Source organism: Pristis pectinata, chromosome 6 (genome assembly GCF_009764475.1).
Source record: "Pristis pectinata isolate sPriPec2 chromosome 6, sPriPec2.1.pri, whole genome shotgun sequence".
Taxonomy (NCBI): domain Eukaryota; kingdom Metazoa; phylum Chordata; class Chondrichthyes; order Rhinopristiformes; family Pristidae; genus Pristis; species Pristis pectinata.
Window position 1 is genome coordinate 67,248,298 of NC_067410.1, and position 16,272 is coordinate 67,264,569.

General features: G+C 39.4%; 1 protein-coding gene across 1 annotated transcript in view; it reads right to left on the minus strand.

Moving 5' to 3' along the window:
* LOC127571176 (ephrin type-A receptor 3-like) overlaps positions 1-16,272 on the minus strand; it is a 281,826-nt gene that overhangs the window by 6,189 nt on the left and 259,365 nt on the right. Inside the window, exons 12-16 of the mRNA XM_052017293.1 lie at positions 10,081-10,142; positions 6,359-6,568; positions 2,972-3,121; positions 1,426-1,619; positions 1,126-1,281 (exon numbers count right to left, since the gene is read on the minus strand). Of these exons, the coding sequence (XP_051873253.1) occupies positions 1,126-1,281; positions 1,426-1,619; positions 2,972-3,121; positions 6,359-6,568; positions 10,081-10,142 (772 nt within the window). The remainder of the gene's footprint in view (positions 1-1,125; positions 1,282-1,425; positions 1,620-2,971; positions 3,122-6,358; positions 6,569-10,080; positions 10,143-16,272) is intronic.

Genomic DNA, 16,272 nt, shown 5'->3' on the forward strand with positions numbered 1-16,272 from the left:
CACCACACCACATTTTGCTAATGTGAAAAATACAGTGACACCATTTCCTTTATAAATGGTTTTGTGAATAAGTTTATAATTTTGTTACAAATGCTACAAAATGGCACATCGATTCAAAATGAAACCTATCGTTAAACTGGAGCCCAGCAAGAGAAATAGTAAGAGTTCATCCACGGAATATTTGTTATGAAATGAGCAGCTATGTATGCAATTAAAATGTTAAATATTTATAAAGCTATGTCATAAGGTTCAAAGAAAAGCATAATTTTGTACATATGCTTCCCAGTTTCCAAGGCCAAACATTAACCCACAGCACAATTTGAGAAATTAATCATAAAATGGTTAACAAAATGTCAGTTTCGAGGCTTGGTCAATCAATCTGTCATCATGCTTTAAGAAGGATGTGAAGAGCCTGGAGAGTATACAAAACTGATTTATTAGAATGGCTCTAGGGCAGAAGGATTGCAGCTAAAATGTTTGGTTGGAGAAGCTGGAATTGTTCTCCTTGGAGAAAAGTTGGTTGTGGGGAGACTTGGCAGAGGTGTACAAGATCATGACTGGTTTGACTAGGGCAAACGAAGGAAAGCTGTTCTCATTATCAAATAGATCCAGGACAAAGAGAAACAGATTGAACATTTTGAGCAAGAGTTACAAAGAGAGGATGTGACAAAAATCTTTCTTTTGACTAGTGAGTCAAGATATGAAGTTCACTGCCTGTCAAAGTGAAAATTGAATCAATCTGTGTTTTCAAAAGGACACTGGATAGACACTTGAGAGAGAATAGTTTGCAGAATTTTGGGGAAAGAGAGGGGTGGTAGAGAATGGGACTGTTTTATTAGGAGCAGGCAGAGACTTGATGGACCAAATGGTCTCTGTACTGACTTTTATGCTATAATAATTCTATGATTTAAATTAAGTACAGATATTATCTGTGATCTCTAGCTTGACTAGCTTAGAAAGTGTCAATTTGCTGACTGTACTGGGAATGGGTCATAAAATCAAAGATTCATATTGATCACAAAATAGTTAATTGTAAAAGTGTGGCTATTTTTAGTAACATTTAAATGAAAGATTCAGGATCCTGTAAAAGGGAATCCGTTCCCTTGGCATTACTGCTGACAATACCTGCTGTTTATGTACACAACAGTGTCCAATGTGGCATAACCAGCTGATGAGAAATTCTCTTTGTATTGGCCCATTTTGATACCATCAAGCCATTCATCTACTGTAGTGATGGTGGAAGTGTCTGGAGTACATGGATCCTGTAACATACTGCCTGACCTGCGCATACACAAAAACAATTGACAAAGAAAAGTTGAGACACGTTCTTTATATATCAATACTAATTTCTTTCAATCATGTGTTTGTCCTTCTGACCTTTCAAAATGAGCCTTCTATTTCAATATTAATGGTGATAAATCTTACCAAGCTGCATCATTGGCTAACGTTTTGAGACAACTGGGATTTCGTATCAGCTTGTCGAGAATGTTCACGATCTGGCCAAATTTTGGTCTATCTCCTCGTGCTTTTTGCCAGCAATCTAACATCAACTGATGAAGCACAGCAGGACAATCCATTGGCGCAGGCAAGCGATATCCTTCATCTATTGCTTTAATCACCTGTGGAGGACATAAGAGTTTTTACCCTGACTTCCAATTAATACAGTTACTGGTCCTTGCAAGATGCATGGCCCAAGGAACTAAATCACTTTTCACACTTTTGTGGAGAATAAATAAATGGAATATATCATTGATATGGAGCATGGTATGCTGAACTATTGTATAAAGTTTCATAATATATACAGTAAATTAATAAGAAAATACTTCTGAAATTTCAGTCAGTGTTCTGGAAGAATGGGTTAGCTATCGACATGTGACAAATTTAATGGATGCAGTAAATTCTGCAATTCTTTAGTTGCATCTTGATCAGAATATGCGAGGTGAGAATTACATTCTTAAGTAGCAACTGCCAATAATCTCAAGTCAGTATTCAACTGAACTTCTGGTATTTTGAATGATCTACCCTATAATTTTATCAGCAATAAGAAGCAGTTGTTCAAACTATTTTAGAAGCCCATCTTTTTGGAAAGAACTGGCTCAGCCTATGGGAAAAATTGTTAGGGAAAAACTTGTGAGAATAGATTTGGGTTATAAGAAGCTGCTGTCAATAGTGGAAGTTATCAGACTTTCAAATATTTAGAAATTAAGTTGATCTTCAGTGAAGAGACCTGTTGGCTTATTGCAACCTCATTGCAGGACCAAGATGACCATTCAAGGAATACAGTATAAAGGCTCCAACCAGTTTCTCCAGTCTGAGTTGTCTCTTGGGGATGGCTTGTAATATTTTCATTTAATTTAGTAATTAGTTATCCAAATTATTTTGACTAAATATGATTTTAATCTCAAAATATCCATTTTAGCACAGTTATCATCCACTTTCAACATGATCCCTTGCTGCCTATTGCATTACTTAACACAACTATTGAACTGTGGCAAATTTGTATTAGGAATTTGGCAGGAGTTAACATTTTCTCCATGGAAGCTTTGCCCTTAATCATCTGCTGCCTTGGTGAGCCTAAATGGTATTTTCTTAGTCTGTCCTTTGTAACAAGTTAGCTATTCACTGTGGTGAAGTCTGGCTGAGGTTCCACATACATGTAGTTTACTCTGAGTAAGGATAGGTGCTACACTCACTCTGTCAGTCAAAGGGATTAGCAAAATCAATGAGTTTGCAATCCAGTGGCATCGATTTGAAGGTCACCAAAAAAATGGACACAAAGTTGATGGACTAGAGAACAATCTGCACTATTGAAAATAAATCCTGAACAAAGGGAAGGGAGCAAATTGGCAGGGTGGAAATATGTAATGGAGACTCTTGTTGCAATGTAATACAGAATATCACAAGGTTAAGTGAACAATCTAAGCCATAATACATTAAAATCCATACCCGGGCATGTGTTTTTGCTACTTACATCCTGATTGGACATTTCCCAGTAAGGCCTCTCTCCATATGACATCACTTCCCACATAACAATCCCGTAACTCCACACATCGCTGGCTGAAGTGAACTTGCGGTAGGCAATAGCCTCTGGGGCTGTCCATCGGATGGGGATCTTACCTCCCTGAAAATGTATGCAGGCAAAACGTTTGAGATGCAGAAGATTGATTTAATTAAAGCATAAATATAAAAAGCTTTATCCCGCCCTCACACTGTTTTATTTTTGCTGAGATATGAGATTCATCAAAACTGAAACTTCTGAATGGATGTGGACTGACTTTTGACCATTCGCTCCAGATCTGGGAGCACCCCATTAAACAGCATGAGACTTGTTCTCTTTTGCCAAAGCTACTTGCTATTCCAAGATCATCCTGGAATGCAAAGGTAACCCTATGATGCTTTAATGCACCTATCCTTAAAGTCTGGATGCAGGGCTTCGACCCAAAATGTCGACAGTTCCTTTCTTCCCACAGATGCTGCCGACCCGCTGAGTTCCTCCAGCAGATTGTTTGTTTAACCTTAAATCCACCTTGCTTAGTTTCAACCTTAGTTCCAAGACCAAGTGCAGGGAGCTTATGGATAACTTCAAAATTGGGGCAACACATGACCAACTTTGATTTCATCAGACTCAAGGAAATGCAAGTTGAAACAGAGGCAGCAAAGCTTTGGATTACTTTGAGTTAATGGAAGGTAGAGGAAATGTGAATTTTGGAGAAAGCAGGACCAGAGGTAACAAATTTGTGGACAAGTATTTCAGCAGCAAATGAGTTGGGGCAATGGGAGAGGATGATATAATGGAGAGATTTTATTGATGGGCTGAATGGGTGGTCCCAAGTTCAATTTGGGGTCAAATATAACACCAAGATTGAATATTGTCTGGTTTAAGCTGAGCCAAGTGCTAGGAAGGGGAGTGGAGCCACTGGCTAGGGAATGACGTTTGTGATGGGGTTCAAAAGACAATATGGTTGAGAGCATCTGATCAGCTATCTCGGTCACTTCAAGCTCTTCCCCTGTTCAAATTCCTATAAATTTCCCCTAGCTCTGAACTTTCTGTTCTTTCCAAGTTCCTCCTTCAGCCCAATGAATTTAGGCCACATTCATGCTGTCATTATAATCACTTCTGATTGCTGAAGCACTCTTCCATAAACTTTGTTATCTCCAGTCCTGCCAGTTCTAAGATGCCCATTCCTATCTTCCATAATCCAAAATGCTTCTGCCTAAATTGAATTGTCCATTCATTCTTGTGTCTGGTGATCAAAATAAAGTCCCATTTAAATGATATCTCACCCATGCTTTCAAAATCCTTCATTGTCTTGTCCCCTCCCTATATCTGTAATCTCCAACAATCTTTGTTCCTCTAGTTGTTGCCTCTTGATCAATCACTTGACCGTTGCAGCTACATCTGCTCTGGAATTTCCTTCCTAGACCTGTCTACCTTTATCTTGCACTTAACCTTTTTAAGATCACTTTTATAAAGCTCCCAATGTTGAAGAATGGGTAATGACATTCATTCTGAAGAGCATCTAACTGAGCAATATATGGTGGATTCCAAGGAAAAATTACTCTTGTATTACTCTAATAATATATCTGACTCTAATAATACACCTGGCTCTAATGTATCTTTGGTACCACCTATCACCTTTGCATTTAGCATAAATAATCTCTAACTTCTGCACCGATTAAATCTTGTCCTTTGTTTTGCTTACAGGACTCGAGGGACTGAGTTATAGGGACAGGTTGGATAGGCTAGGACTTTATTGGACTTGGAGTGTAGGAGACTGAGAGGTGATCTTTTGGAGGTGTATAAAATCATGAGGGGCATGGATAGGGTGAATGCAATCGGTCTTTTTCCCAGGGTTAGGGAATCGAGAACTAGAAAGCATAGGTTTAAGGTGAGAGGGGAACGATTTAAATAGCAACTTGAGGGGCAACTTATGTATGTATGAATGAGCTGCCAGAGGAAGTGGTTGAGGCAGGTACAATAACAACTTTTTAAAAAAAAACAGTTGGGCAGGTAGATAGATAGGAAAGGTTTAGAGGGATATGGGCCAAACACAGGCAAATAGGACTAGCTTCGATGGGTATCTTGGTCGGCATGTACAAGCTGGGCCGAAAGGCCTATTTCTGTGCTGTATGACTCTGATTCACATTTGTTAAGTAATCTGTAACAGAATTAGACAATTCACACACTCATGCTTATTCATTCATTTAATTTGATCAGCACTAAACTCTTACACACCCAGCTGTGACTAGCTTAACAAGTTTATATTTTGAAGGGCCTCCAATTAGCCCAACCATGTTTTCACTAACATTTTGTTTGAAAAATTCTATCCTATTTTCTCTTCAATAGCTGAGGTCTAATTTTCAGATTTTAAGATTACACTGCATGAGGTAGAGTCTCAATTAGATTCTTAGCCTGCAGGAAAACTTTGACTTCAATTGGATAATTTTGAGTATAGAGGTCCAAATAGTGGAAACCTTTTGTAGAGGTGTTCAAAACATAGGAAAGAACAAGCAGGGCACAATACTTCTTTTCTGACAATTGGGTCAGTAACCAGAGATTATGGATGTAAAACTGTCAAAACAACCAATGTGGAAATGAGATTTACATCATTAATACATAATATATATTACTGCTAAGAGCTGAATACTGAAGCAGATTCAACAGTAACTTCTGAAAGACACATGGACATAAAGAGAATTAATTTGCAAGGTGAGGGCGGGAGGGGAAGGAATGCCAGATTGTGCACTTAAACTGTAACGTTCTTTTATAAAAGGTTGATGGGTAGAAATTGTTTTCACTCGATACTGTTTGTCCACATCAGGTTTACTGATCTGTGTAAGTAACCATGGTTCCAGAAAATCAGTCATTTATGAAAAGAATGTAATTAATTGGAAATCCTTGCTTCCCTGCTCCAGGCTGACCACAATTCTCTTGTGTCTTCCTATTAGATTGCTAAAACTAGGCAGAGATTTTGTTTTGAGACTCCTAGGTCAAACCAAAAATGATGGTCCCGAACTAAAGATAATCCAAAAACTCTGCAAGGAATAAAATCAAAGGAAGGAAGATGCATCTGTGATCAACTATCACAATCCCAGAAGGCTTGGAATTGTTTTCTAGACTTTCCCTGTTCTGTGTGGAGCACTATTTCTTTTGTCTCATTTGAACAAAGGCGCCTCTGTTAGTGGAGAACTGTATCGTGCATTGGAGTATCAACTTGGATTTTGCTTGGGTAGGGGTTGAACACCACCTTCTGACGTTGAGAGTGCTTAAACTGAGGCGTACTAACACAATGCAGTAACCTGAATCAGGTATCAAACTTTAGAGTGCCAGAAATTGCTGCTTGATCTGTCCACTCACCCTGGTTGTATAGGCTGCCTCTGGGTCATCCTCCAGCACTCGTGACAACCCAAAATCTGAGACTTTGCAGACAAAATTGCTGTTCACTAGAATGTTTCTTGCTGCAAGGTCCCGATGTATGTAATTCATATCCGACAGATATTTCATCCCGGAGGCAATTCCTCTGAGCATTCCAACCAGCTGAATGACTGTGAATTGTCCATCATGCTTCTGCATACAAGTATAAAACATTTAATTAAATGTGGCATTCTTTATATTAGGTACCAACCTATTAGAAAGGAATGGAACTATATACAAAGTTGAATAGAGTCAAATATAGACACAGTATGTACAATAAATGCCTGGTCTTGAAAACCACAGTGGTTCTCTCAGCTTGGCTCAAAGCTGACTTTGGAAGAATGCTCTGTTAAATCCTGAGAGAATCACATAATGCACCATTTGTAGTAGGACATGAACCTGAACAGATGAGAAAACTCCCTCAAAATCATAAAGTGATACTCTTGGGATAAAAAGACTTCAATAATACACTTGAAAACCAGTTGGGGACAAAAAACTCATTTGCTGTAGAATTCTTGAACTTTGAATTGTTTCAATTTGAAGATGGGGCAATTCTGGAGGAAATGAAACTGAAGTGAAATGAGATTTATCCTGGATGTGTAGTTGGTTAGAAATAGGTTCGTGGTATATTTTGCCACTCTAGATGCCTTAAAATACATTCCATCTGGCAATTTTATGCAAGTGCTCTGAGCACCATATTCACTCGTATGGATCAACAAACATTCTGCTGGAGGAACTGAGCAGGTCGAGCAGCATCTGTGGGAGGAATTTAATTGTCGACGTTTCAGGTCAAAACCTTGCATCAGAACTGAGAGCGGAGAGGCGAGATCCACTCTCAGTCCTGATGCAGGGTTTCGACCCAAAATGCAGACAATTCCTTTCCTCCCATAGATGCTTCTCAACCTGATGAGTTCTAGCAGATTGTTGCTCTAGGTACTATCTGCAGTCTCTTGTGTCTCTACTCGTATGGACGTCTGGTGTATTATTCATTCCCTGAACTCCATCCTTGCTGGGCAAGTCTGCTGACAACTGATAGAGACCATGAAATTCTATACATAAAGTTGAGACTCAAGAAAGACTGCAGATGATGGGAATCTGGAGCAACACACAAAAAGTGCTGGAGTAACTCAGCAGGTCAGGCAGCATTTATGGAGGGAAATGAACAGTTTATGGACGTTTCGGGCCGGGACCCTACATCAGGACTGGAAAGAAACAGGGCAGGTCAGAATAAAAGGGTGGTGGTGGGGTCGGGGGAGGAGGAGCATGATATAGCAGGTGATAGGTGAATTCAAGTGGGAGGCAGAAGGTAGGTAGGTGGGATGGGGGGAAATGGGAATGATGTGAGAAGCTGGGAGGCAATAGGTGGAAGAGACAAAGGGCTGAAGAAGATGGAATCTGCGGCATTTTTTGTGTCCTCCCTCTGGTTCTCCACCTCTTTCCCTTTATTCCATGGTCCACTGTCCTCTCCTATCAGATTCCAGGGGAAGTTACTGAAATGAGCTATGAAGATCTTTGGTTCGGGCACAGCTATAAGCCTTTGCCCTTGAACACCAGCCCCTGTACCCATCTGCACTAACTGAATCTAGTTCAACTGTGGTTGTTTGCATGACAGAAATTTGTCTCTCAGCAATATCATTATTTATCTTGGTATTGGGTGTTACCAGCGAAGTGAGAGGTCAAGTATATGGAACAGACGTTAGTACAAATACAGTAGAAATATAGGTTTAACTGCATGAAAATACATTAATTTCAAGTGATAATATTGAATTACTGAGGAACCATTGATCAATTTTCATTCATGAATAAATTACAAATCTATAATCATTACCCAGGTGGTTATGTTAAGTCTTGCATATGAAATAGTACTGAATTATACTGATTAAATTTCAAAAGCACATTATCTTGAGTTATTTAAGATTAATATAGGAATCAAGTTCCATTATTCAAATTGCACGCTGTCCTTTACATCTTAAATTAGTCAACCTAGTTTCCTATGTGTCCAACACCAAGAACATGCCAGTCTTCTCATGGCCACATCGGTAGCTCCATGCAAAACAGCAGCCTGTCAGCTGTGACAAATAAACCCAAGTACAGTAAAACTCGAATAATCCAGCAGTCTTGGGACTTCACAGGTTTTCCAGATTATAGGATATTACTCCTATTAATACTCCAACACATTTTTATTTCACTTTTGTTTACGTGTTACACAATGAAATAATAAATTTTTCAGCGAATCCGCTGAGTTTAATGGGAGTGGGAACTGAGCCCTGGTGCATTTACGGGGAGCAGGAAATAGAACCTGGTGAGTTGTCAAAACAAGCTGAAACACATCAGCACTCTGGATCACAGCTCTGTCCACAAACCTATCCATGCTCCTGGCCCCATACCTAGCTTACACTCTGAATTCCCTGCTCACACTCCAAACTGAGTGAACCAGATGCCAAAACGTCAGAATTTCCAAACAAAGAGCTATCAGATTATTGGAGTCCAAGTCTATATCAGAAATCATGAAGACCTACCCTTCCCCAAATAAGAGGAGGAGATTTGAAGGGGAGAGTATGCTCAATACAATCTCTCATCTTATTGTCCTCTTCCTCATCCCAATCAAAGCACCAACTGCAGCATTAACATTAGCCCTGGGACTCCCTTGTATTTAAACTGAGTTGGACAACTCCAAAAGGGTATTGGAGTCATATACTTATAATTAAAGACTTGCATTTACTTTGAGTGGTAATTGACAAGTACTCAAACAATAGAATGTTGACAGAAGTGACATCTTGATCTGAGACTAACCTTGGATATCACTATAGAAACTAACTGGCTTCACTCTGGATTCTGGTGTTAAATCTCACTCCTGTCCTCTTGTAACTTGCTTATACTCGAGTCAAAATATATTTTCCTCACAGTATTTGGTTGTTGCATATTATTTCTTTAAATTGCTACAAGATCTGTCAAAATGTTTAATCACAAAGGCCTTCATTTGAATTTTAAACAATGCCTGTCTGTATAATGAAAGGAGTTGGCAAATCATTTGCAGCAGGAAACCAGATGGGAATTGGGGGAGGGAAATGAATGATTGCAAAGGAAATGTATGTATTATTTCAAAGCATAATTCCTTTACGTTTTAAGCTTGGCAAGGTATGGTGGTCTATCATAGAGCCATGGTGGTATCCTAAGCTAATTGTGTAGCCAAAGGTTAGTTGGCAGAGTTTGGGCATCTTTGAACCCAAGTAGAGTTCTCCTAACAGCAGAACACACCAAGAAATCTAAAGCAAAACCAAACTGCACACAACGTAGCAAGTTTTTTTTTGAGAATTACCAGGCAGGAATTGTTGTGTGGGGGGAGGAGAGAGCAAGTTCTACATGGGACAAGAAAATGAAAGACTGAATTCATTTCATTCATCTTCCCAATTTCGCGGCTAATAGTAATGAGAAGGCAAGTTATATTTGAGCACCATAACAACATTCAGAAAAGGAGTTAGGGCAAAGTGAATGCATATTTAAACATCCTCCTTGATCTGTAAATTAAACAGGGAACTGATCTGGTTGTAACAATTCACCTTCATTTGTTTTAATTACTTAGGCAAAGTCTAGCTTCTCCTTTGGGGGAATCATTATCACTTCAATAATAAGTGTCATAGTATTAATTATATAGCAGGCCCTACCCTCAGAAATGAGTCGAGAGATCCATTCTCCATGTACTCAGTTATTATCATTACAGGTTTGCCTAAAGGAAGGAGAAAACAGCAGTGAATATAAAACAGTACAAAATGAGAGGTTGGGCTCACTTTTTTTGTTGTCAGTGAGACAGCATAATCACATTCTATGTTCTGAAGACTCGCCAGATTGCATGCAGAATGTATGAATTTAAGCAGGGAATTATCAAGAGGTGAGGTTCCAAGCAACACTGGGATTGCATAAACCTGAAGCATATATAATATATATATATATATATATTTATATAAAAAACAAAAAGTGGGCAGATTGGGAGTAGAAGATAATGGTTCTCAGATACTGGCACATTCAGTGTTTAAATCCCCATCTACCCCTGCTTTGAAACTCAAATAAAACATCGCTGTAATAGTAACTATGGCCTGAAGGAATATGAGGCCATGGTGTGTCATTAAAATCATTTCTGCATTAGAAATTAAAGTCTGTTCATGAATCCAGTGGTGGAGATCCTCTGCTATTGCATTCCTACCTACTAGACCACTAACCTTAATTCAGGCTTTACTGATATTTAATATTAAAAGGTATTGATACCCAATTTATGGTGTTAAATATGTCAATTGGAAACATCCTTGATGTGCCATTGGCACAACCTGAGGTGCTGCATCAACACCAGTTATTAAACATTTATTTATTTATTTAGCATATGTGGATTCCCATAATTTGAGAGATTGTCATAAGATTGCTGAAGCAATGTCTATCGCCAGGAAAGGAAATGGGTAACAAATAAAATGGAGAACATAGTTTTAACCAGGTCACAAGCACATTTGTGGTCAATATAGAAGACCCATCTGTATAGGGCTAAGGTGTAGTGACTACTGCATTCCTCACCCACTCTCAAACTCCAGATCAAAAGTGGGAACTGCCTACCCAAAAAGATGTGCTATGGTTGGTTATATTGATACTATCCAAGCTTTATATCATATAACAATTATTTTTAGGTTTCTAATATTACTTGCATCATTACAGTTAAGATTCTGAAACAAAACAATTGTATTTCGAAAGGTTTTCCTGACCTTTTTACTTTCACTATGGAATGTAGAGAGAATCAAATGGGTTAATATAAGAATGGGATGGTCAGCATAGACTCAGTGGGACGAAGGGCCTGTTCCTGTGCTGTTTCTCTCTGACTATGGAAAAACAACAGGTTTAAAGGCTTTTCTGTGGATCTTCTGCCAAGGTAACTGCAGGTGATTGGTTGAACTCAGAACACATTTCAGGAACCAATTTTTGGATTCATGGGGAGGAATTTAAGGGCAATATTAGCTGAGTAATATTTACCCCCAGTATAACGGATCTATTATGTTCATGGTCGTACCAAATTTTGTATCGTTATTTAAAACCACTCATCAATCTGTATAATTTGGAAGCAAAATGCTGCAGGTACTGGGAATGTGAAATTGGTATTGGTTTATTATTATCACTTGTACTGAGGTGCAGTGAAAAACTTGTCTTGCTTACCGATCGTACAGGTCAATTCATTACACAGTGCAATTATATTGGGTTAATACAGAGTGCATTGATGTAGTACAGGTAAAAACAATAGCAGTACAGAGTAAATTGTCACAGCTACAGAGAGTGCAGTGCAATAAGGTGCAAGGTCACAACAAGGTAGATCATGAGATCATAGTCCATCTCAAGTCAGGCACCATCTGTGGAAAGAGAAATGAAGTTAATATTCCGGTCAATGACCTTTCATTATAATTTGGATGTTTTTGATGATTTGCAATGCTATGCTATGCAATGGTATTTTCTACTATTCAATAGAGGGCAGATCTCATCACATCCTCATTGTGGGATGATCTAACTGGCAGCAAATTTTCATTGAACTTTAACCTTAATTGTGGTTGGTCATCTTCCTTTAAAGCCAAAACCTGTAGGTTGCCCTAAAGTTGCTCCACAACCAATGAAATACTTGAGACAAAGACCAGTTATTGTACTTGCTTACCCAATGACAATTTGTCAACAGCAATAACTCAGAAAGCAGATAAATGACTAGATAACCTGTTTTAGTGATGATGTTGTGCAATAATTGCAACTAGTTTCACCCTGCCCATGCCCCACTTCAAAGATTTTTATACTTAGTGAGTAGATGAGGCTTTGTTTTAACATACTGCAGTGGGGTGTCAACCTAAGTTTAGTTCAGTTTTGAGGTGGGAATGTTTCAACTGAATCCTGGTTGACAAATGGAATGGAATTTGGTGGCCCTTTCTCATTCCACATTTTCTGTTGTAGTTATTTTCTCTTGTCTCAATTGGTTAAGATTTGGTTGTATTTATGGATGGCTGTCAATTCAAATTGTCTAAAAATATTTCTCTTGAGAGCACAGTTTCAGGCCACTAAAGAAATGTACATTTTGGGCAGAAAATTGCTAACACACATTGTATGAATGTTTGCAAAGAATATAGTCAAATTCATGTTTTACTGAAACCCCAACAATTAGATGGCATCATTTTCACATACTGCCTCTAAATTGCTATCAGTTACAGTACAATATAGAGATTCTGAGAAACTCGATTAAATGTGACAGAATCAAATTCTGGTAGAAGGGCACAAATCTCTTCTAAAGGATTGTACTTCAATCTATATTTCTATAATAATTATGAAGGCATAAGGCAGGAACTAGGTAGAGAAAACTGGGAAAACCCTTTTGCTGGCAAGTCCACGTCGAGCATGTGGAAAGTGTTTAAGGATCAAATACACAGAGTACAGGATAGGTATGTCTTGATTAGAAGGAAGGACATGAATGGGAAAATAAGGGAACCTTGGATGTCCAGAGAAGTAATGAACTTAGTCAAGAAGAAAAAGGACAAGTATGTAGAGCTTCGGAAGTTAGGATCAGACAGAGCACGTGAGGACTATAGAGAAGCTAGAAATGAACGCAAGAAAGGAATTAGGAAAGCCAGGAGGGGTCATGAAAAGTCCTTAGCAAGTAGCATTAATCCTACTTGATTAATCCAAAGGCATCCTATACCTATGCCAGGAATAGGAGGATAACAAGGGAAAGGGTAGGACCACTTAAGGATAAAGAAGGGAATCTATGTTTGGATGCAGAGGATGTGGGTGAGGCTCTGAATGAGTATTTCTCTTCAGTATTTACCCAGGAAAGGGACATGCAGGATGCAGAAATTGGAACTGAGGGCGAAAACATGTTAGGGCCTTTAGGAGGAGGTAGTGTCAGGTCTCGTAAACAGTATTAAGATGGATAAGTCCCCAGGGCCCAATGGGATATAACCCAGGTTACTGAGGGAGGCGAGAAAGGAAATTGCTGGGGCTTTGACCAGCATCTTTGTGAGGTCCCAGATGACTGGTGAGTGGCTAATGTTGTTCCTATATTTAAGAAAAGAACAAAGGAAAATCTGGGGAAATATAGACTGGTGAGTCTCAAGTCAGTTGCAGGGAAATTGCTGGAGTAAATTCTTTGAGATAGGATATACGAGCATCTGGAATCCAATGGCTTGATTAGGGAAACCCAGCATGGCTTTGTGCAGTGCTAGTCATGTCTTACTAAACTGGTTGAGTTTTTTGACAGGGTGACGAGAGAGATTGATGAAGGTAGAGCTGTGGATGTCATTTATATGGACCTCAGTAAGGCATTTGACAAGGTCCCACATAATCGGTTAATCAAGAAAGTTCGGATGCATGGGGTCAGTGGAGAATTGGCTGTGTGGATCCAGAACTGGCTTGTCTGTAGAAGACAAAGGGTGATGGTTGAAGGGACTTATTCGGGCTGGAAGCCTGTGAGTAGTGGTGTTCCGCAGGGATCTGTGCTGGGACCTCTGCTGTTTGTGATGTATATAAATGACCTGGATGAGTATGTTGATGGATGGGTTGACGATACCAAGATTGGTGGAGTTGTGAATAGTGTAGAAGACTGGCATGATATAGATCAGCTGCAGATGTGGGCAGAGAAACAGCAGATGGAGTTTACCCGGATAAATGTGAGGTGTTGCACCTTGGTAGGACTAATGTCAAGAGGCAGTACACTCTTAAGAGCAAGACCCTTAACAGTGTTGAAGAGCAAAGAGACCTTGGGGTGCAAGTCCATGACTCATTGAAAGTAGCTACACAGATAGACAGGGTGGTTTAGAAGGCTTATGGGATGCTTGCATTTATTAATCGGGGTATTGAGTATAGGAGTCAAGAAGTTATGATGCATCTCCACAGAACTCTCACTACAGGAAGGATGTTGAGGCTTTAGAGAGAGTGCAGAGGAGGTTTAATGGGATGCTGCCTGGATTAGAGGGCATGTGCTACCAGGAGAGGCTGGACAAACTTGGGCTCTTATCTCTGGAGTGGCGGAGGCTGAGGAGTGATCTGTTGTAAGTGTATAAAATTATGAGGGGCATAGATAGGGTGGGCAAGCAATATCTTTTTCCCATTATTGAGCGATCCAATACCAGAGGGCATGCATTTAAGGTAGAGGGGGTAGGTTTAGAACAGACATGAGGGGTAAGTTTTTTACTCAGTGATGGATGCCTGGAATGCGTTGCCTGATTGGGTGGTGGAGGCAAATTCTTTGAGGGCTTTTAAGAGGGGCTTGGATGGGCACATGAATGAGAGGAAAATAGAGGGATATGGGCATTCTGTAGGTAGGAGGGAATATCTATGTTGGCACACCACCGTGGACTGAAGGGCCTGTTTTGTGTTGTACTGTTCTATGTTCATAACTACTTGATACATTTTGAGAAAGAGTTGCTTAAGAGTTGGGAAAAGAATAAGTGTAGATTGGCTTAGTGTTTATAATTTAACGTTGCCAAAATTAGGTTCAAATATAAAGTAGAAAACCAAAATATCTACTGCACACAACTGGAAAAGGTTTCTTTAAACCACCAGAGAATGGATAGATCACACCTCTGCCCCAAACTGCTATAGAAACCTTGAACAGCATTGTTCTCCTTTCCCTCTAAGGAAAGAGGAACCTTTAAAGTATAGTCCCCAAGGAATACTAGGAAGACTGATTAGTTTGTGTTCCTTAAAGTGGTGCCAGAGGGATGATCACACTGGATGGATTTGGGTGCATTATCACAGGATCAGCACTGAGATGGACAACTTGGACAATTAATGAGGCCACCATGTAAACTGCACTTGCCAAATGGAAAACCACAAGTAGTTTACTGCTCTTGCCCTCCCAGCTGCCACTTAGGAGAACTGACATTTGTATGATTTGTGAAGGAGTTATTACTTGGCAGCAAAATACGTTTAAAAATTTTAAGGCAGTCCTAAGTATTGCAGAATTTTTCTTTTACTGTGCATCCAACAGAATGCTTATTTGTTTGAATAAATCCCAATTGGTTGACTTGCGTTTGAAAATGCCACTTGGAGCACAGCACAAGGAGTTCAGAACATATTTCAGTTTTTTTCAAGTCAGCTATCAGCAACAGATGCAAACTTGCTGGTTAACTGAAGGAGTTAATGTTTTAATCATAAACTGCATTTATGAAACAATTACGCGTTGATGAGTTCATCACGTAATTCTCCTCAGTATCCTCTGACTATGGGTGAGTTGCTGTGACTACCTTGCCACTACCAAGACAAGGATGAAATGGTGAATTCAGAGCCATTCATTTTTGCCTTTTATTCATTTGCCATCTGCCTTGCATCAAAACAAAAGCAGATACTTCAGTCTTCTACATTCGTTCTATGGCAATGTCTAACTAAGACAACAGTGTGCAACTTGGCTTCCTTTCCTGTCGTCTACCACATGCTTTCTATTCATTACAATATGCACTAATCAAAGCTTTCAATAAATGTCAGCAGGTAATTAGACTTGGCAATCTACCGAGAATTCTTATGTCCATAAAATCATGAATGTTAATGAGCTCTTGTCTAAGTTATTTGCGAGCCTGTGGAAGATGGGCTTGATGGATTGGTCCAATCAAAAGAGCAAGCAGTGAAGGAAGGCCCAGATGAGAACCATTACCTCATTTCAATATGTCAGCTGCTATGCAAAGGCCACAGAGCACCTGCGCTTGCAAATTATTGAAGTACCCTGACGACTTCACGCTGAGTACACACAATGTCAACAGATCAACCGTAAGTGTAAGGAAACCATCAAGACTTCGTTATTTTTCAGGCATCTTTTATCTGCTGCAGGGTGTAGTGCAATAGAGTGAAATGGCTGATTT